The following is a 21,867-nucleotide window of genomic DNA, read 5'->3' as shown; positions in this document are numbered from 1 at the left end:
GTCACTCAGTGCATACACACCAATTGGGCAATCATTCTTGTTGCATATATCATGTTGCTTGACATCTCCCACACATTTCTTTCCTCCATACTGTGGCTCTGGGCTGTTACAGAGATGAGACCTCTCACGGATCCCTCCTCCACAGGTGACAGAGCATGCGGACCATGGAGACCAAGGACCCCATCTACCATTAACTGGAACATGCAGGACAAAGGGGGAAATTAGTGTGAGCAACATACTGTAGACAACATTCAGTACTATCAAGGTAACTCCTCCTTCTGATATCTCTATAAACAGTTTGTAACTGTACCCAGAGGAAGAAATGAAACTGAACAACTGAAAACTGAGATTACAATATTTCCAGATAAATACATGGATTTTTCAGCCATTTTAGTTATTGTTGACAACTCATAACAGCATGCAATGCCTTTTCATATGGTATATTTCCAATTAAAGTGATCAGAAGCAGTTTATGTTGGCTGATGCATCTGGATTTTCAAAGTTCACTGATGAGATTGTTATTAAAACAACTTCTATTATGGAAATATGGGAGAACACCAAGCATATGACCTGCATGCCAACTCTGAGTTCTGTGACTTCTTCCATGATAAAGGTGTCCTGAGAAGTCATTTTGTTAGTAGCCAATTCTGAACCAGCTGTTTCTAATCAGAATTTACAGCTGAAAAAACCCTCAGCTTGCACTTGGTGCTGAGACTCTTTTGTTTATATTTGGTGATGAAGATCTAGCTCAATGCAATTAACTGCATTCTGGGATCTCCTTCTATAGGTAGCAAATGACCTCAGTTTTTTACATTCAAATCCCTTCTTAAGGAAACTACTTCTATCAAAACTTGAAAGTAAGTCTGCTAACTTACATAACATTTTTACAATAAAGTGACATATACACCACCTGCAGATTTCCCTCTCGTTTCGTATTCCAAACTGCACTGCTTAGCTAACTCAGGCTATAAGGGCCTTAATTTGATTTCATGCACATTTTATGCTAGTGCAACTTTACTGATTTCAGTATAGTTATTCCAGAATTACATTAGTATAAGAACAGAATCAGGACCTAACTTCCCAGAATACAGACTGTGTTTTCCCATATGCCTTGTACAGCATCAAGCACACTGATGGCTCTCAATAAATAAAAAACACCTGGGACTTATAGTAATTTGGCCTCACAGGTAGAGATGAGTAAATTCATTTTGCCTGTTTTTTAATCCACTCAAATATACAGTGGATTCAGAAGTTCAACTTTCACTTTAACATACTTGGCTTCACATTCCATGATAGACTGGAGAGATTGTGAACAGAGAAACAGAGAGAAAGAAAATACCGTAAAAAATAGGATGAAATTGAGCAGGAAGTGGGCAGAATGAAAAACAAATCTAAACTGACTCTGAGAAAAGAAAGCAATGGGGGAGAAATAATTTATATTTAAAAAAAATTCTATGTGTATACTATATATAGGGCATATAATTATGCCAGCTTTAGGGGGATTCTACTTCAGTTCCTAATACATAGCACAGGTTTCCCTTTAGATAGAAAACATGTTTATTTGTTTGTTGTTGTATATTTGAATTATCCTTGGAAAATATGTCTTTAAGTTACAGGAAGGAAAGGTTCCCAAACTCTAAGTTTTTAAACCCAAATAATAATTTAAGAAGCTTGCAAAGCCTCACCCACACCATTGTCACCCATCTCTTCTTAAAATATCCCTGTGAGCTAGGTAAGCATGATAATAAGGAAACCAAGGCACGGAGATTTGCAAAAGGTTACATACAAGGGCACAAGTAGAACCCTGGATGTCTGATTTCCATTCCCCCGATCAACCCACAAGACCATACTGCTTCTGAACTTTCTTTTCTGAATCCAATGCCACAGTCACTAAAATCAAAGCAAGGGAACAGAGCCAAGTGACCACATACCATAGGCTTATACTAGTCCATCTCTAAGGCTACATGTTAGATCCTGTATCACTATCATGATAATTTAGAGCAGTGGTTCTCAACCAGGGGCCCAGGGCCCCCTGGGGGGCTGCGAGCAGGTTTCAGGGGGCCTCCAAGTAGGGCCAACATTATACTCGCCGGGGCCCAGGGTAGAAAGCTGAAGCCCCACTGCATGGGGCTGAAGCCCGAGGCCCTGAGCCCTGCCACATGGGGCTGAAGCCGAAGCCTGAACAATGTAGCTTCATGTGGGCCCCTATGGCTGGGGCCCCAGCCTGCTTGCTACCCCCTAACACTGGCCCTGGTTTTATATGCAGAAAAACGGTTGTTGTGGCACTGGTGGGCCATGGAGTTTTTATAGCATGTTGTGGGGCTTCAGAAAGAAAAAGGTTGAGAAACCCTGATTTAGAGCCTGCCTTCTTGGAACACACAATACAGTTCTATTTGACTTTCAATTTGGGGTAAAGCCCACAAACTTACCTGGACATGGGACTCCCTCACATTCTTTTGTTTCACGGCCACTTCCTTTACAAATTTTCCCACCCATCTGCGGGATGGGGGAATTGCAGAGACGGATGCGAGTGATATTGCCTACTCCACAGGTCACAGAACAGGAAGACCAAGGAGACCAGTGACTCCAGCCACCATCTTGACGTACTGACAGAGGGAGAAAAAAAACACACACAACATAAGGAAGTGCTTGTCCCATCTGGGGGCATAATAGCAATTCACTTGTGAACCTATCCCTGCAACAAAGCTTTCTCCATTTTATAATAGGTGTTCTACCCACCCTTTATTACTATCTGTTACAAAAGCCAGCATTTGGGTTCAGACATCAGAGCCTATCTTACTTATGAAACACAACCACCAACACAGGACTGAAGGGGATGTTAGAGTAGCTCAGTTCAGAGGACAGATCATTGAGAAAAAAATGTGTTGTAAGAACATAAGAAAATACTTGTCTTAAACAGTTGTTCAGGAGTCATTGAAAGTGATCATGACCAGTGTTCCTTTAGTCAGACTTGTAGGTACAATAAATATAAGATCACTTAGTATTTTACAAAAGTTTTCTATAACTACTGAATGCAGGTATTTCTTCCCCATGTCCTAAACACTTCTGCGCTTACGGACTGTGCTGAGAATCACGGTTCAATGACACACAAGCAATGAGCTGCTCCTGCAGAGTAGCCAGTGCTGCATATATGCTGACTCAAGGCAAGAGGCCCTACTTTTTAGTATCTTTCCTTTTACAGAGCAAAAACTAGACTGGCCAGTACACATGCATATTAGATTGACAATAAAGGTGAGGAATATTAGACGGGTGAGTAAAGGAACAAAAATACAGTATGTCTTGATAACTAGTGTACTAATGCAGAAATTAGTGTTCAAATATATACAGTTCTATCAAAGTGTGCATAGGAAATCCTGGCTAGGATTCCTTTTGCTTCATGGTTAGAAAGGGAGAAGCAGAGAGAACATTAATAAGGAGAGAGAGATGTGATCACTCACTGCGATTGTCACATTTGCCAAGACTACACGTTCTTGTCTGGATGGACGGGCCTACACAAGTGTTGCTGGTGACATCACATGACCTTCCTCTCTGCTGTGTTCCAGAGCCACATGTCACTGAGCACTCTGTCCACTCCGACCATGGAGACCAACCATCTTCACTGTCTTTGGCTGAAGAAGAAGCAAAAACTGCTTAACATTGTCAATTCCTTTGTCATAAGATTTTTGTTCTGACGTGTCTTTTTGTTAGAACTTATCCTGTGCTAGTTAGATCTCTGGTTCTGATTTTTATTTTAATCTATCACAGAAAAGATAGAGAACTTTATTTAAAAAGAAAACATAGGTAGAGATTGGCCCAACTCAGATACCTGGATCTGAACACCCTCACATTTTGTAAATTTAGATCTGGGACTGACTGCTGTAATGGGCTGACCCAATCTCTGGTTCCAGACATCCACATACTTTGGGACCAAGATACAAAATGTGAAGCTTGGACCCATCTCTGAACACAACATAACCATAAATGTGATCGAGAGCACAATGAAAATATGTGCTGTATATAATCTGAATAGGCACGAAACCTGAATATGATGCAATAAATATTACACTTCAGAAAACTGAAACTATTAAAAATGTCTTGCATTTTTTTTTTCTGCAATAGGCCTGTCCAGCCCAGAACAAGATATATTTCCAAAACTATTCTCACTACAAATGCAAGCCACAAACTGTAGTGCTATCTTGGAAGAATCCTGTTGTTATTCTGTTCCATATAAGTGAAGTATTGTAAGATTCAAAACAAAATTTGAGAGACTTTTTGCCTTTCCAACAATTATTATACTGAAACACAGGAAATTCCCATTTGTCTGTAGAAGCTAAACACATTCTATAGGGGAATGGCAGGCACACCAATCCACTCTGACTGCAGTCTACTTTAACCAGATAGTAAGAAAAAGAAAGAAAAGCAAAGAATACACAATGAGAAATTGGAATGTGCAGCCAGGGAAAATGCAGTTAAACCTCATTATCCTGATGCTTAAATAATGATTTTTCTTTGGCTCAGTTGGTTTTCAACTCTTCCTTTACCACCCCTTAAATAAAGTAGGTTTTTTAAAAACTGCCAAACAGGTGGATTTTCCTTTTGTTAAATACTTACAATGAAGGCAGACAGGACAGCATTCACCTTCAATAAATGATGGATTGGCACAAAACACTGCTGGGCAAGTGATTTGATGGCACACGGTTTTAGAATTCTACATACAAAGAAAGCAACATATTAGCCCATGTTTATTTTTTTAATGGAGATATCCCATTTCCTAGAACTGGAAGGGACCTTGAAAGGTCATCAAGTCCAGCCCCCTGCCTTCACAAGCAGGACCAAGTACTGATTTTGCCCCAGATCCCTAAGTGGCCCCTTCAAGGATTGGGCTCATAACCCTGGGTTTAGCAAGCCAATGCTCAAACCACTGAGCTATCCCTCCTGTATGGTCAGATTCAGGCAAATCTGTGTATCCAGGGAAAATTCTACCCATATATTGAAGAGATTTTGTTTGTCATCATTTTAAAAGACAAAAATATTTTGTTTAGTGAGGTTGGATCTTTATAAAAGGAAATATTTTTAAACCAAGCAAGTTACCAGTACAAGTCTGCAGTATTGTCCATTAGAAACTGAGGACCTAATCCAAAACCCATCAAAGACAATGGGGAGTCTATTTATTGATTTCAGTGAGCTTTCGATCAAGCCCTGAATAAATGTTGGATGCTGGAACAGCACTGAGTAGCCAAGCTGGATTCAGTCCATTGTCCATTTTGGAAATAGGGGGAATCCTTCCATAGTCTTACCTCGCAGGTACATTTGGTACAGCTATCCACAACCCAGTTTTCATTATCTGCAAAGGCACGACCATCCTGCCAGCAGACCGACTGGTTCTTTAGAGTTTTGTTAGGCCCAATCAATTCCCACATAATTTGGTTCTCCTCAGACTGAAAGATTAAACAAATAAATTAATGATATAACTAAAGTGCCTTAAATCAAAAACCAGAGAAACTATCGCTCAATCACCTGACTTTAATATATGATTGAAAACTTACACTTTTATGCATTCATGTACATTAGCCAAGAAGAAAAACACAACTCAGTTACTGTACCACAGAGTGCAATTCTTTCAGCTAATATTATGATCATAATTACCTGGTGCTCAATAAAATCTACTGTAAAAGGCTTTTTTTCCCCAATGTAGTTCATCCTCTTCAGAAGGGAAAATAATTCTAATCCCATGACATGCAGTAAATTATTAAAACTTTGTTTACAAAGTATGAACATGAGTTATAACTAGGACTTTAAGTAACTACACACTTCATCATACTGCAGTGGTGAAAGATAAAAAGATAAAACTCACATGCATTCATTTGCCCCTTAGCTATAATATGTGGACATTATAAATATAAACATATAAATTATATACACACATGCATAGATATGCACATACAGACATATGTATATACAGTACACATAAGGCCAAATTTGACTAGTGATTTTGGGTGCTTTGAATTTTGATTACCATATCGGAAATATTTTTAAAGGGCCTGATTTTCAGAAATGTTGTTCTAAACCTGTCCTTTGAAAATCATGCCCAAGTAAAGTGTCATAGTCGGGCACGCAAAATCATTTGTAGTCACTTTTGAAAATGTAGGATTCCCCTCCCCCAACAACCTAGCCATCTTTATAGATGTTTAAGCAAAGTGACAGAGGGAGCCAGAGAAGACAACATTCTATAATTGACTTTTTGTATCTTTTGATTCTTAAGTCCAGAGATACCTACCACTTTTTGAAGGTTATCCACTAAATTGTTAACAACAATGCGCAACCCAGTGAGCTCAGTGAACATAGTTCCCAGCTCTTCACAGGAGCGGTCACAGAACTCCATCGTCTTCTCTGTCTGTTCACCAACATACTCCGTGGTGACAGCAGGGTTAAGGTGAAGGATTTCAGTACTCTCATTGATAGTGTTCACTTCAGCTGGTAAGGAGAGAGGGGAAAAAACAGTTGTGTATACAACAGTCTTCTGCTGATTACAGCTTACGGCTGGAATTATAGACTGGCACCTGTAGGTAGGGTTTAACTGCAGCTCTTTTGGAACAGCTTCATGCTAAATTATACCCAAGAATAAAAGAGAGGGGTTGAATGTCAGCTGCTTCCAATTATAGACATTCCCTTTCAAAATTAAGAGCCCAGCTCCATCTCACATAGTCATCATTTAAAGGCACTATTGGCAATGTAAAACGCTCATTTATGAAGAAAAGATAATAAAAACATAGAACGTCATAAAAACATACACATTAAGTCCTCTCAAGGCCATGAAAAGTTTTGCATTTTTCATGACACGACAAGGGCTATCCTTTTCATTTGGGTCACAGAGACAGGACTCTTCTACTAATGAGGCCACCACTAAGAGGCCAAGGTGGCTTTTAAGCCACTTTTGTGCTCCCCCAATTTCTGGGATGGCCAAGGCCTTCTTCAGCCCCATGCACATCTCATAGCAGCCTTGTGGCTCTTCTAAATTAAACCAGCTGGTAACAGCTTCTTATGGTATGTGTACACTGCACCTAAACGCCCGCAGCTGGCTGGTGTCAGCTGCCTTGGGCTCGGGCTACGAGGATGTTTAATTGCAGTGTAGACTGTCAGGACCAGGCTAGAACTTGGGCTCTGGACTCTGGGACCCGCCCCCCCCCCCACACACACACAGGGGGTCCCAGAGCCTGGGCTCCAGCCTGAGCCGAAATGTCTATTCTACAATTAAACAGCCCCATAGCCCAAGTTCCGGAAGCCCGAGTCAGCTGACATGGACTAGCTGTAACTGCTTAATTGCAGCGTAGACAGACCCTTAGTGGCACTTCTGTACCACAGAATCACCAAAAAGCACAGTGGTCCAGTCAACCCTCTCTCCCCACTGGTACAATCCTCTACATCCAGAGGAGAAGTATAGCCAGCTGTACTGGCCAGGAATTCATCCCAGCTCCAACATCAAGGAAATATTGCTTGGATAACTTGGATAGTTTCTCTGCTTGGGTAACTTTTCCAGCCCCTTTGTGGCACCAAACCTCTATTTATCTATCGAATACCTACAATATGGTGAGTGTTTCTCCCATACTGACCTGCCGATGTTCTTCAGTAATCATCTGGAAGGACATTACTTAAGGCTGAAAAAGTAATTTAAACTCTGAACTTTACGGACTCTCTGGTGAGACTGAAAACAAAGGTGGAAATTGTGGTGTTTGACTATCCACTGGAAGTAAACTTAGACCAACAACAATTCCACATAGGCAACCAGAGAGCTGCCAGAATACAGCAGCTTTCAGTCACAATCAGCACGTAGCTGTGTAACCCATCAAAAATCCCTTAAACCATGCAGCTCCCTTTGATACAGTGCTGATTAAATGGGCTACCTCTAGCCTGAGATAGATATCCTCCAATAAACTCTCTTTTCCATGCTCTGTTCTCCTAAGTCACCAACTAGCTAAGAGAGTCCAGATACCACAACTATCACTGGTGGAATAAGTGGAAGACCAGAGAGTGTTCACCGCCATCCGTTAGTTAATGCTGCAGCTCATGTAGTTTCTTAGTGGTTTTTGCAGCTTCACCTTATGGCTGGTTGTATGGGTGAAACTTAGAATAAACTCCTTTACTACAAAGACTATGGAGAAAAATAATTCAGGCCAAACACTGCTCCCACTGAAGTTAGAAGTTTTGCCATTCTCTTCAACAGAAACAGGCAAGGACCCTTAGGGCACATCTACACTGCAGCTGGAAGCATGTTTCCCAGCACAGGTAGACCGGCACGCAGTAGCTCTAGTCTAGCTAGTCCACTGAAAATAGCAGCGTAGCTGGGATAACATGGGTGGCAGCTTGGGCTAGTACAGACCCAGGGAGCCCAAGTGGGTTTGCAATCAAGCCGCTAGCCCAGCTGCACTGCTACTTTTAATGCACTAGCTAGCACAGAGCTAGTGCATCTATCTATCCATGCCAGGAAGCATGCTCCTGGCGACAGTGTAGTTGTACTTGCCTGTTTCTGTTGAAGAGAATGACAGAACTCTCATTATCTTCAGCTGGAGCAGTATTTGACCCTAATTCTTTTTCTCCTTAGTCTCTGTAATGGCAATCGGCTTTGTGTATTTGTGTGACTGAGAGGTTTTGTTTCGCTAGCAAGAAGCTCATTCAAAGTTTCACCCGTGAAACCAGGCATAAAGTGAAACTGCCAAAAACACTAAGACACCAGCTGAGCTGCAACATTAACTAATGGGTGGCAGTGAAAACTCTGTTCTTCTACTTATTCCGCCAGTGATAGAGCATCCCGAGGTCAATTAGCTAGTGTACACATATCCCTTAGTGGGAGGTCTAAGTAACCCAAGGCTTGGTTTTTAAACTGCAGTGAAAATTGTGGCAGAAACAAAGGAGACAGCTAAATATCATCACTGAAAATTAACAGCAAAAACTGGCTTTTGGCATAATCCTGCAGTCCTTGTGCAAGCAAAATTCCCATTTAAGTCACCTGGGTTTTTGCCACTGTGAGGGCTATAGAATCAGGCCTTTTTTGTTCACCCCCTCCGAGTAAATGAGGGAACAACATGGTCCCATACTGAATGGAACCCAAGGATATCTTCCACTTACAGTTTACTTCCCAAATTACTGAAAGGGTTAGGGCCAGACTCTTAGATGTTTAAGAGCAATGCACTTCTAAGGGCAAGGAGAGTATAAGCAGCTTTTGCAAACTTTCTGTCCCTCAGGCCCTAGTGCTTCTGGAGTCTAGTTCAGGCCCCAGTGCAATTTATAGAAGTCTCCAGTCTAGTCTAAGGCTATGTACACACTGTAGCTTACATCGGCGTAAGTTACGTCGCTCAGGGGTGTGAATAAACCACCACCCTGAGCGACGTAAGTTACACCAACCTAAGCACCAGTATGGACAGCGCTATGCTGGCAGGAGAGCTTCTCCCACTGACATAGCTATTGCCACTCACGGGGGCTGGAGTAATTAAGTCGATGGAAGAGCTCTTTCCTGTCGGCTTAGAGCATCTGCACTAGCAGCATTACAACGGCAGAGCTGCGTCAGTGCAGCTGAGTTGCTGTAAGCTCTGTAGAATAGCCATAGCCTAAGTTGCAATGGCTGGTGACAGCCGTCATAGGAGCTGTTACATTGACATGGAAACGCTGGCGTGAAAGGTAGGCCCAGCTAAGGCCAGGCTATAAATTGGCTCCAGGCACTTCAAATGTCCCCCAAGAAGGCAGATTTTCTACAAAATGCACTCGATGGAGCATTATGTAGGGATAATTGAACATGCTTGGGAAGAGTTCTGAAGTCACAATTTAAAAGTTCTCCCTGTACATAGCAAATTGCTGGAGATCAGCATGACAGAAAACAGCAGCAATAATTCTTCCAAACATTTTGAGGCAAGAGGATTCTCTTTCTGCCGAAAGATTTTATTTAATGAAACTAGTTTTTTTTAAACAAACAATAATGATAATAAACGGGGACTAAAATCCTTCTCTGCACCATTGAGGTCCTTACTCAGTGTCTACTCGCTCCTTACATAGGTAAAGCTCCTTTTGACTTCAAAGGGAGCTTTGTGTGAGTAACAGCGACAGGATGTAGCCCAATACTGATCTCAGCTATATGGGAAGCTTTACTTCCCTGCCTTTCAGTAAAGATTCATTCAATATATTTAGTGTCAATACAGTACCTCAATCTGGTAAGGTGAACCAGAGTCTAACGTAGCTTAGAGAGACTGATTTGACCACTCTGCCCTTTCTTAAACGTTCCAAAGGAGAAATGCGTCCAGTGATTGCAATACAACATATCATCACAAATGTATCAGCACCATTCCTCACTCTGAGCTCAATAGCCACACGAGGTGAAAGGAATTTAAAAAACGGGGAGGGGAGGCTGATTTTATTTTTAGTTACCCCATTGTTTGTGAATACCCTGTGACACAGTCTACATTGAATTGTTTCCAGTTATCAAATTTAAAGAAATTGGTAACTTAGCGTCTAGGACAGAAAGAAACTACATATGTGGCATCATGGGCCAGAATTATCTGTGGTGTGACTCTCTTTACTTCAGTTGCCTTTTGATTTCTTGAAATGAATGCCGTGTTCTTACTATGTGGAAACATTAGGCTTTTATGATTCCCCATGTGGTACTTTTCAGATCATTAATTTCATACTGTCAAGTCAATGTAGAAATTTGACTTGACCTGAGCATTTTAAGAACATTATTAAATCTATAATCTCAGCAAAGTTCAGTCCTAAACTATGTTAGAAGCATTACATCCAGGGGCGGCTCCAGACACCAGCGCAGCAAGCGCATGCCTGGGGCGGCAGGCCGCGGGGGGCGGCGTGCCGGTCACTGTGAGGGCAGCAGTCAGGCGCGTGGTTTCGGCGGCAATTCAGCGGCGGGTACGCCGAAGCCGCAGGACTGGCAGATCACCCACAGAAACACCACCGAATCCGCATGACTGCAGTGCTTAGGGTGGCAAAAAACATAGAGCCGCCCCTGATTACATCTATACTCCCTACTCCCCCTTGGCAATCAGCGAAAGAAGACACCTGGGTATTTCTGGGGAGTCAGTTCTATATGGCTGGCTTCCTGCTCATTTCTTAAGGGCTAGATGACTCGCTTTGGAAGGAAAAGGTGCTGAAACTATAAATGTTGATATAAAGGTAAAAATGTGCATCTTTTCCCAACTCTCATTCCTCTGAGCTGGCCATGGGTGGGATTTTATTTTATGTATTTATTAAGCTTTTTTAAACATGCCTCTCCAGATCTCTGTGCACATGTATAAATCATTTTTAAAATGCACACAATGATCACATTATAGTGAGGCTCCCCCACCCATCAACCCAACACCTCCCTTCCTGGACCACCTCTCTAGTCAGCCTACCTCTCAGAAAGGGTTTAAAAATATATAGGCCTTGCACTGTGCCCTGAAAGTCAACAAATTCAGGCCCCTGTCAGAAAAGCAACAGGAGTAACCCCAGAGTTGAGGGCATTTCATTGACAATGCCTGCCCTGCCCCCCACCCCCTGCCCCTCACATTTAAATCTGGAGTCAGTTAGCTCACGCACCTCAGCTCAGCTGCCATGTAATCAGCAAAGGAGAAAGGAAGGACAGCCTTGTGTTTCACGCATTGTCCTAAAGCTTGGGGGATCTGGATTAAAATCCTAGCCCTGCCACAGACTTTCTTGGGCAAATCATTTAATCTATTTGTGACTCAGTACCCTTCCTGTAAAATGGGGATAATCACATTCCCTTTCTCCTATCCTTTGTCTGTCTTGTCTATTTAGATGGGAGCATGGATTCTCTCTTCCTATGTGCTTATACAGCACCTAGCACAATAGAGACCTGAACTGGGTTGGATCCCCTAGATGCCACCATAATACAAATAATAATAAAAATAAAAATAGAGATCTCTAACTATTAAAGATTTCATAGATTAAAACTAACTCCTTGAATTGCACCCAAGAATAAAGTGGAAGACATTGCCACACACTCCCAGCAAGAAACTCCTCCTAGTAAGTGGACAGCCACATCATGCAGTAGCTGAAGTTCGCTAGAGCTCACTAGATATAGCCTCCAATAGTGTAGATTGCAGTAATCCAATCTGGAAGTAACAGGCACGAATAACTGTGGCAACTCGCGGTCCAAATTCTAAAGAATAGGTTGCAAGCTAATCAAGTGTAGATGGGACAAAGATTCCTTGGCCACTGCTGATATCTGAACATCTAGAGGCAACTAAGATTCCAAAAAGACCCAATGCAGATCCATACTTCAGTCACATTTGGTCAATGTTCAGCCAGACAAGCATCTGGGGCTTGATCAAGGTGTGTGTTGTTAATTTAAAGTAATTTGTCTTGGCATCAAACCATACCAAGGATTAACTACCGTAATTGTTTTCTTATCTGAAAGTACAGCAATTGTCTAAATAGAGAATAGCCTTATTTAGATTTGTGCTGAAATACCAAGGTCCTGAAGTATAATCTGAAAGCTTACTCCATGATGGATTTTCATAGATCCCAGAAAGTGTTTTGCAAGAATGTCACAGGTCACAAAGGTTGAGACTATCTTCATGGTAATTCCACACAAGAAGCAACAAGAACTACTAATATAGGGCTCCCTGGGTGCACAGAACAGTCCCTGGAAGCAGCAGGGCCATTCTATACTCCTGCCTGCTCAGTGTTCCCATGGACATGTTGGTCCAAAGTCCTACACCTCCTGCCTCTCTCCAGAGTCCAAGTGATTAACAACCATTCCTGCATCTCTCCAGGCTCCAGGAAAACATCCCTCAACCTTCCCACTTCCCAACCCTCTCAGTTCTCCCACCTGTATTTTAAATAGTTTTCAAATAAAAGGTTAAATTGTCCCCAAACAAGATTTGAACCTGCCAAACTTGACCAAATACTTCTAGTGTCTAGCATCACCATGCTCAGTTAAAGCCCTAGCCTTGTTCTTTCACAAACCTCCCATGGAAGGGTGAAATCCAGCCAAGGGGAAGGGCAGGAACACAAGCCAGCCTGGACAGAAACAGTGCTGCTGAGCTTGCAGGCAGCTCCCTGCACATTTGCAGAATTCCCTGCCAGTATGAGAGGTGCTAACCCAGAACTGCAGCAGAAACAATCACTTCCTGTCACAAATATGGGCCAAAAGTTCACAATGGGAAGGTGGCCTATGCCCATATAATAATAGGGCCAGAACAGCAATATGTACCTTAAACTGAAAGAGGCATATACAGGCTTGGCCTGAATAGCAATCCAGTGTTCCCTTTCATGTCTTTACTCAACATCAGATCATTAAGGTTATTTGAAATACAGAATGTCATACCCCCCCCCCCCATCAATATGTTGCAGTGCATTAAGGAATGCAGCACAGTGTGGTATGTGTTAAACTTGTTAGCCAAGTGAGTATATCACCAATGGCTTTTCTACTGTGGTAATTAAGCTACATGGGCAGCACCATGAAGCTGCAAACTGCAACCATGTGTGTGGCATGTCTCATGTTACTCACATGCATGCCACAAAAATGATGCAACTCCACCTCGCGTATTTGAATGAGGAATTTCGATTCCATTGTGTTCAATTTAGTGTTGTAAAATAAAACTAAGAACATTATTAATTGGTCTATTGACCCGCCTTCTTCCGGAGAGGGTGAAAAAAACAAATCTGTGTAATGTACCTGATCTGTAGCTCTTGTGTTTGGACCCCAGACATAGCTGATGGACATGGTTGGGGGGGAACACCTGTAGCAAAACAACTCCCTAGTTGACTATACAACTGCAGATGCTGAAGTATGCAAGGTATTCCAGCTAAGGTTAGTATCAGCAGGCAGTACTGTCATAATTTTCCTTCTACTTTCTTTTTATAGTATGGTTCCATGGGTTTTGGCATGATCCACTCTACTTTTGCTGACACTATTTCCCTTCTTGGTAATCTTCCAACACAAATAGAGAAGATCTGGAGATCTGCTCTGTATTGGCACAACAGATCATGCCATTATATCCTCATCTAGGTGAAGAGGGTTCTGTCAGCCTTTTAATTACATCAATTACTCTAGATTTCAGAGCTCTGCCTTGTGGATCAGATAGTTTAATGTGGTCCTTGGTGTCTACATGGGCTTAATATTTACAAAGCTCACTCTTTGCAGGGGAATGAGGGAAGTGATGCCTGAACTTTGGCATCCTGGATGCCAGCCTTCTGCTTTACTCTGAATTCACCATGACATAAACCAAAACAAGATTTACCCTTTCTCATACCTGTCCCTTCACCCACACGCGTCCTGCCACTAACAAGGGAGCCATGGATAAAACTGATCACACGTTTGGATTTGCTCTCTACTCAGAATGAAAACATTAGCAATGAGATGTTTCCCCTCCTACTCCCTACTCCCTTTTGCCATTCAGCAATGGTGGGAAGTATAGATCTGACTTATGTAGAGTTCTCGCCTAACCTGAGCAAAGGAACCTGCTTAAATGAAATGTGCCAAAACCATAGAAGGGTATGCCTTGATGCCTATGCTGCCTAAAGTAAGACACTCAACTATCAAGTCTACAAATGTTTAAAACACCCATCAGTACAGTATCTAAGAGCTAGATCCACAAATGGACTTAGGTACCTAGCTGCCACTTTAGGCACCACTGAGGTCCTCAAAACCTCTGCTCAGCTGCCACCTAGCTCTGTAGATTGCCAAAGTCCCTAGGCACCTAAATTTCCACCATTACAATTCCCTTGGGGGCGGCTCCTTATTCCCTTTGTTGTTTGCTTTGGCAATGAAACCATTTGCAACAAATATGAAGAAACAGCCCCTTGGTAAAGGGCATTAAAACGCATTCTGAATTAGAACACAAAATAGCTTTGTATGCTGATGATGCCTTGTTGTATTTGCAGGATCCAGAAGCCTCATTAAAATGTATAGAACAATTGACTCCAGAATTTGGGCAGGTATCAGGCTTCGGAATAATCTACAATCAATCTGAAATTTTAGGAATTAATACTCCCCAGAGGATCAAAACAAACTGTTGTCAGCTACATAAATGTAAACAGGCAAAGGAATTGTTAAAATATTTAGGAATAAATATTGTGGAGAAACATAAAAGTCTTTTTAAGGCAAATTATCCTCCCTGTGGAATACAGAAATAAAAGACTTGGAGGAATGGAACAAATATGAAATCTCTTTCCTAAACAGGTAACAATTAACATCCTCATAAAGTTACTATTTTTGTTTCAGTGCATCTCTACTGGTATCCCTGACGTGACATTAAAAATATGGCCGGATACACTATTAAAATGTAGATGGAAATGGAAAATACAAAGGGTGAGTGCTATAGTTCTGTGTAAGCCTACAAAGTGAGGTGGACTAGCATTCCTCAATTATCATTATGGATTGAAATTAAAAGATGTGATTGATTGGGTTAACAATAGACCATCCAAACACTGGGTAAAACTCAAACAAGCTGGCAGACAAATATAGCTATTCATAGTAATTGTTGGGTTAAAAAGAAATATTACCCATTCATCCAAACCACTGCAGCTTTGGACGATTTTTTTAAATTCCTGTTGCTGAGGTCCTCTCCCTTAGCTACTTTCATTAATAATCAGGAATTTATCCTTAGGAAATTTCAAAGTGGCTATTTGTTGTGGGTAACAGCTGAGATTACTCAATTTGGACAGCTGTTTCAGGGTACTGATTTGAATGATACCAACAGATATGTGATGTAAATAATATAAACAGTTGGTATTTTCATTATTTACAAACCAAATATTTTATTGTAAATCTGGACACAGGACAACTCTATCTAGTCTTTCAACCATATTTGAGGAGTTGATGCAGAAGCAAGTTGGAACAAAAGCTTTAATTTCTAAGATACATACAATTCTGATTGAAAAAGATGTTGATGAGAAAACAACCCAGAGAAAAAATGGGAGAGGGATTTGGACAAAGAAATTGATCTGGATGAGCAGCGTCTGCAGGTAGGGTGACCAGACAGCAAATGTGAAAAATTGGGACAGGGGGTGGGGGGTAATAGGAGTCTATATAAAAAAAAGACCCAAAAATCGGGACTGTCCCTATAAAATCGGGACATCTGGTCACCCTATCTGCAGGTTCGGCCGATTGCAGCTCCCACTGGCGGCAGTTCGCCGCTCCAGGCCAATGGGGGCTGCAAGAAGGGCGGCCAGCACATCCCTCGGCCCACGCTGCTTCCCGCAGCCCCCATTGGCCTGGAGCAGCGAACCATTGCCAGTGGGAGCCGCGATGAGCCGAACCTGTGGACGCGGCAGGTAAACAAACCGTCCCGGCCCGCCAGCGGATTTCCCTGACGGGCCACATGCCAAAGGTTGCTGATCCCTGCTCTAAGCTGATGAGCGAGAGCTCTCCTGTCAGCTTAACAACTCCTGCCTCCAGGAGAGGTGGTAGCTATGTTGGCGGGAGCGTATAGCACAGTCCACAGCGCTTAGGTCAGCATAATTTATGTCAATCAGAGGTATGAATTATTCACACCTCTGAGCAACGTAAATTACACCGAAGTGTAGTGTAGACATATCCCCAATCCCTTGCTCTAATCATTTGAGAACATTCCTTCATGGAAGTACATGGATATTTTCACATATATTAAATTTTCTTTCCAATTTCAGTAACTTTCTCCTTGGTAATTAGCTTTTCCCCAACCTACACATAAAGAACCAAAATTCTAAACCTGAGCAGCAGGGATAAAAGATCAGATTATCTGGCGGAAGCAATATTTTGATTATATCTATTCAGCAACTTCATAGCAAAGTTTACAACAATTTGCTTTGTTTGTCACTCCCAAAAAATGTTCATAAGTAGCTTGTCAACAATTCCAAACCTTCCAGAGACATGTTCTACCTCTGCCCCAGTTCACACTAGCTTCAATGGGACCTATGCCATGGTTTGAGGTTAATATATGGACCTTGGGCTTCTTCATTTTCGGACTCAATTGAACAATGATAGTGTGAAAAAATATACGTACTTGTCTGGCTCCTCTGACATCCTTTGTTACGCAGAACATCCTCTACTGAAGTATCAAAAATTAAATGAATATTTTGAATTAGACCCTGTAATCAAAGAAAACAACTTTCAGATCAATTCAGCATTAAATTTATATCATTGGAGTTTTTGTATGTATTCTTCTCCACCTATCAACCTCCCCAGTTTATTGGTTGGATTTAATCACAGGTAAATGCTCAAAAGTAACGTAGGGTACAAGCCATGAGAAATACATACTAAAAGTTAACTTTGATAACTTGGTTACATTATTATTTATTATACTAATGAAGTGCAAAAGCAAGGTTTTTTTTCAGAATGAGTCATGATAAAGTAATATTTGATTAGCTGTTTTCATGCTGCTGTCTTGTTGTGAGTTCAAATCTCTATTTCCACACAATTCAATTAGAGATCCAATTATCAGAGCAGAGGCTATGTAGCACAGTGGGTTGCAAGGCACCGGCTTTTCAACTCCAGAGACAAGATTTCATGTTTGATTTCAGGTATAAAGAATTGGGTGGCTCAACCTAGCCCCTAAAGGACTTTGTAGAAATCACTAGAGCAGGACAGGAGCTGGATTTTTCATTTTGCAGGAAAATCCACAATTTCAGAATGTTTTCCATTCTGAAATGGAACAAAATAAAAAAAATTGGAATTTTCCTTGAAACAAAATCCCGCCCCCCACACACAAATAAATCTTGGGTCAATCAAAACGTTTCATTCCCATTTTGACTTTTAAAATTTTATTTTATATCAAAGAGATTTTTAAAAATTGAAACAAAGTCACTTAAAACTAAAAAATCAAAATGTCCTGTTCTGAAAAGTTTGAAATGGAATGTTTCAACCTTGTCTAAATGTTTGGGGTTTTTTTACTTTTCTTTTGAAATGAAATTTCATCAAAATTGACAAATTTCCATGAAACGTTTCACTTTCGCTGATCTGGTGTTTTCTGACAGAAAATGGTCTCGGAAAATTTTTGACCAGCTCTAAAATTCACTGCAAAATATGGCATGCTTGACACTCTGCTATGGGAAGCCTCACAAATGGGAAAAAAGGCTGTTGAATTTTAACATGTTGCATGGAGAAACCTATTCAGAGATGGAGTGCATTTTGTATGGCTCTCAACTGTGCTGTATCAGTCCTTCACTTTCATGAGCACTAAGATTCATATAATTCACCCCAAGCAATCAACTAAAAGACGCATTGGAGCAAATTCTGTTCTTTCATCCATGCTTCCCCATTGACTTTGTAGTGCATGTGAAAGTATAATTGGGCCCATTGTCTTCTAATATTAAATGTATGTAGCTAAATTCTTTACCTCATCACAGACCCTAATGCTTTCACATTACCTACCCTGAAATGGTTCTCTCGAATGGACCCCTTTGTCACATACATTCTACTGTTCTCTGCTTTCAGCTGCTCATAGAAAGGCTCCTCCAGGATGAAGCTGTCAATAAGGTCACAACCAACATAGAGGCTGTAGTTCTCTCCTGTTACTTGGACTGTGAGGTTCTTCCAATGTGAGTCTGCTAGGTCCACATCTTCCAAGGAAATTACATTCTGGGAGCCATCTGCCCAATAGATAAGGTCCAGGGTATTGGCTCGGCCATTGGAAATAATCTCAAACTGTCTCTGAGAGATGCCAGGGCCCTCTAAAGCAATGATAGTACCTCTGGATTGCCTGTCCTGCCTTAGGGTGGCTGAAAGAATAAAGCCCTCATTTTTCCGGATGAGGTTGAGAATCTGTTTGAATTTCTCTGGATTAAATGGAGGTATATGGTCAAATCGGATGAAACGATATGCCGGGACGGTGGGATTTGGACCTCGAAATAATTTTGCTCCAATTGTCTTTCGGCTTATGTTACTGATTTGAAATAAGTCAAACGTAGTCTCATCTTCCTTGTTACCATCTGCAAAAGTCAATGGCATGTAGCAATGTGAATACAAAAATGAGCATAAGGGAAAATCAGCATGCATAGTACACCCAATAATTCTAATGATTTGATAGACACTAGCATGTTTGCTACCTGTTTGGCACAATAAACCCATTACTTCCATCTCTTGGAAGATAGAAGCACATGTGCTATATTTGGCATGGCACAATAAACAGCATTTCCATCTATTTAGTACTTTCATCTATTTGGGAACTTTATATGTAAAAAAAATCCTTAGTGAAAGTGAACAAAATTCCATATACATAGCCATGCTTATTTTTACAAGGACAGGATTTCAAGCTACCTACTCTAACTCTCAACAAAGAAGAATCAAATTATGAACACCATGTTACAAGAGGTTAACTCTCAAGAAGAGGGTAGAGTTACACCAGATATGAATTTGGCTCAGGAGGCCACATGGAAATCAATATCTGGCATTGTGCCCTTTTACACCCAGCCTGAATTCGATTTATAGAGATTTTCTTCTCTCTAAATTTCTGACAAAGCAGTGCCCGTCCACCCAGTCCATTTAAGTCTCATATTACATACACATTACAGAAGGGAATCATTTAGCAATTAAGAATAGGTAAATTTAGGTCAATGTTCAGTAGGGGAAAACTATTTTTATATATTTCTTTTGTCAGTAATAGATAAATGTTATCATCCAAATGTGACAGTAGTAATGAGACTTATCTTAAAGTTTTTGTCTTACTTTGTTTATTTTAATCAGGTTTTCCTTAGATTATGTTATTACTGTATTGTCTCCAGTGGTTTAGCTATCTCATTTTAAAGTCAACATTTAGCTTTGCAAATTACTGTAATTTCTGCTTATTTTCAAATGCCTCAAGCTTCAGGAAGTTAAGAAGTTTCAGGACTTACCCTGAGCATTTGAAGAAGCCCACAAAGTTAGCAAGACAATTAGCCACAACAGCCTGCTCCTTTGTAGCATAACTCCTATGAATAAACAAAAAAATCAGTTAGGAAAATGGTCTTTGTCTATCAGACCTTCAGATACCTCATGGACTGTACTGGAAAAAAAAACCCTGTGACCATAAGCAATTCTGTTTATATGCAACAGCACATATTCACAGTATTTTTCTTCCTGTTTTTTGTGGTTTTCTTGTTGGTTCATTTTAAGATGAAATAAGGATATTTGTGATTTAGAGTTCTGCTGCTTATCCCTTATATGTGGTCATGCTCTTATGTTTATGACATGACAATTGCACGCTCTGGACTTGATTTTTGACATCAAATGCAGAGCATGATGATTTCAAGTGAATTCTTAAAAATAAAGATCCTATATTCATCCACATGTCCTTAATAATAAAAAAGAAAAGATATACAGAAAATCTATACCATGTAAGCAGAATTTTCTTCAAGGTTTTTCCATGAGACATCATCAAGGCTTTAAGTGACAGGATAGACAGTATACTAGTTGTTCCATCTTAACTCCACTTTGAATCACAACATATAGCTGAATTATTTGCAAGATAATGGAATTTCATGAGTTCTATTCAACTTTTTAACATGCCACTATAGAAAGTTACACACACAATATTTATTTCAATGCTGACTTTTAGGTAGATAGCATTCCCTTTAGGTATTCCTGTATGGTAATATAGATGTGTAAGCAGTATATCTGCATTTTCATCTAAACTTGTGTATGTGTATGCATGTCTGTTAAATAGAGCAAACCCAGTTTGCCAGCTGCACCGTATAGACACACACATTTCAAGATACCAGTATGCTACCTTGATACTTTAAAAAATGTCTAACCTAAGTATCCAAACAACTTCAGGGACATTATCTTTTACACAAAGTCAAACTTTCAATATAAAACTATAAGTGTTTTCTACTCAGGACATTACTAAAAAAACTATTTATCTGCAAATCTGGGGCAGTTAGCTAAAAATCCTACTTCAAGTACATTTTGACAGATGCAACACCAGCCATTTACAAATATTTCCTTTTCTATCTAATGTACATATTATGGTAGATAGGATGCAATGACCAGTAGTATAACAAACGTGTTTACACCCCATTTCTAAATGCTGCTTCTGTAATCATATTATCTACCTAACTAACCATCACCAGGAAAGATGTCCTATAATCTGTTTGTGCAAAAAATAAATCTGTACTGTATGTGCACTATTCATGAATACTTGTTAACACGAAGTATTTAAGAGACAAAATTCCCAGCTATCATGACAGCTGAAAAGATAGTCGTCCAAAAGAAAGATGGATTGAATAACAGATGCTCTACTACTGAGTTAAGCAGACCTAAGAGGAGATGGAGGACAGACAGATAAGCAGACAGACAAATCCATCACCCATAGCTCATAATAGCAGTTTTCTGCCAATCGCGGCATTGTGAAATCTTAAAAGGTGTCCCCCCTTACCCGGCATAAAAGGATCTGCTGCTGCTCTTTTATTGTTAACGCTCCAAATCAAATCCAAAAAGAAAGCGAGCGGGAGTTATTTTAAAAAGCGAAGTGCAAACTCCAAGCTTCCTCGGGGCTGCGGAATCTGCTGTAGTCTGGCTGAGATTTCTTCCAGTGGCTTGCGAGGGGCTGCTCTCTGCTTTTATATACTCTCCATCGCGTGTACTGCTGTCAATCAGCCACACAAGGAAGCGCTTTTGAATTCATTCCTCCTTAGGAATGACATAATTCCCGTTTCTGATCTGACAATTTGCTCTCGTCTACCTGGAAGGCGATCCCAACTCCAGCCCCCCAGAACCATCCCGCCCCGCCCCTCTCCTTTTTCTACAAGGGACGGTCCTAAACTGGGGCATGGGAGGAGCAAGTCAAAGCAAAAGGGATGTCACTTTCTTACTTTCCCTAGTCTGCTGTTAGGACAAGAAGCGCCCTGCATTTCCCTCCTCTCCTGGGAAGAGGAGTCCAGCGCCTCCAGCCCCGGCTCTGATGAGTG

The 21,867-nt window shown here is 40.9% G+C and overlaps 1 protein-coding gene across 1 annotated transcript in view; it reads right to left on the bottom strand.

The window, feature by feature from the left end:
* The window catches only part of THBS2 (thrombospondin 2), a 45,875-nt gene extending 24,259 nt beyond the window's left edge, over positions 1-21,616 (bottom strand). The window contains exons 1-10 of the mRNA XM_024203838.2: positions 21,336-21,616; positions 19,816-19,890; positions 18,356-18,912; positions 16,989-17,073; positions 6,278-6,474; positions 5,298-5,438; positions 4,612-4,708; positions 3,459-3,629; positions 2,430-2,606; positions 21-194 (exon numbers count right to left, since the gene is read on the bottom strand). Of these exons, the coding sequence (XP_024059606.1) occupies positions 21-194; positions 2,430-2,606; positions 3,459-3,629; positions 4,612-4,708; positions 5,298-5,438; positions 6,278-6,474; positions 16,989-17,073; positions 18,356-18,912; positions 19,816-19,890; positions 21,336-21,342 (1,681 nt within the window). The 5' untranslated portion in view covers positions 21,343-21,616. The remainder of the gene's footprint in view (positions 1-20; positions 195-2,429; positions 2,607-3,458; positions 3,630-4,611; positions 4,709-5,297; positions 5,439-6,277; positions 6,475-16,988; positions 17,074-18,355; positions 18,913-19,815; positions 19,891-21,335) is intronic.
* Positions 21,617-21,867: the final 251 nt, after the last annotated feature.

This window comes from Terrapene carolina, unplaced genomic scaffold (assembly GCF_002925995.2).
Source record: "Terrapene carolina triunguis isolate 2854851 unplaced genomic scaffold, T_m_triunguis-2.0 Scaffold85, whole genome shotgun sequence".
NCBI lineage: Eukaryota > Metazoa > Chordata > Testudines > Emydidae > Terrapene > Terrapene triunguis.
The sequence above is the reverse complement of the archived record's forward strand: the minus strand, read 5'-3'. Positions and strand labels throughout refer to the sequence as shown.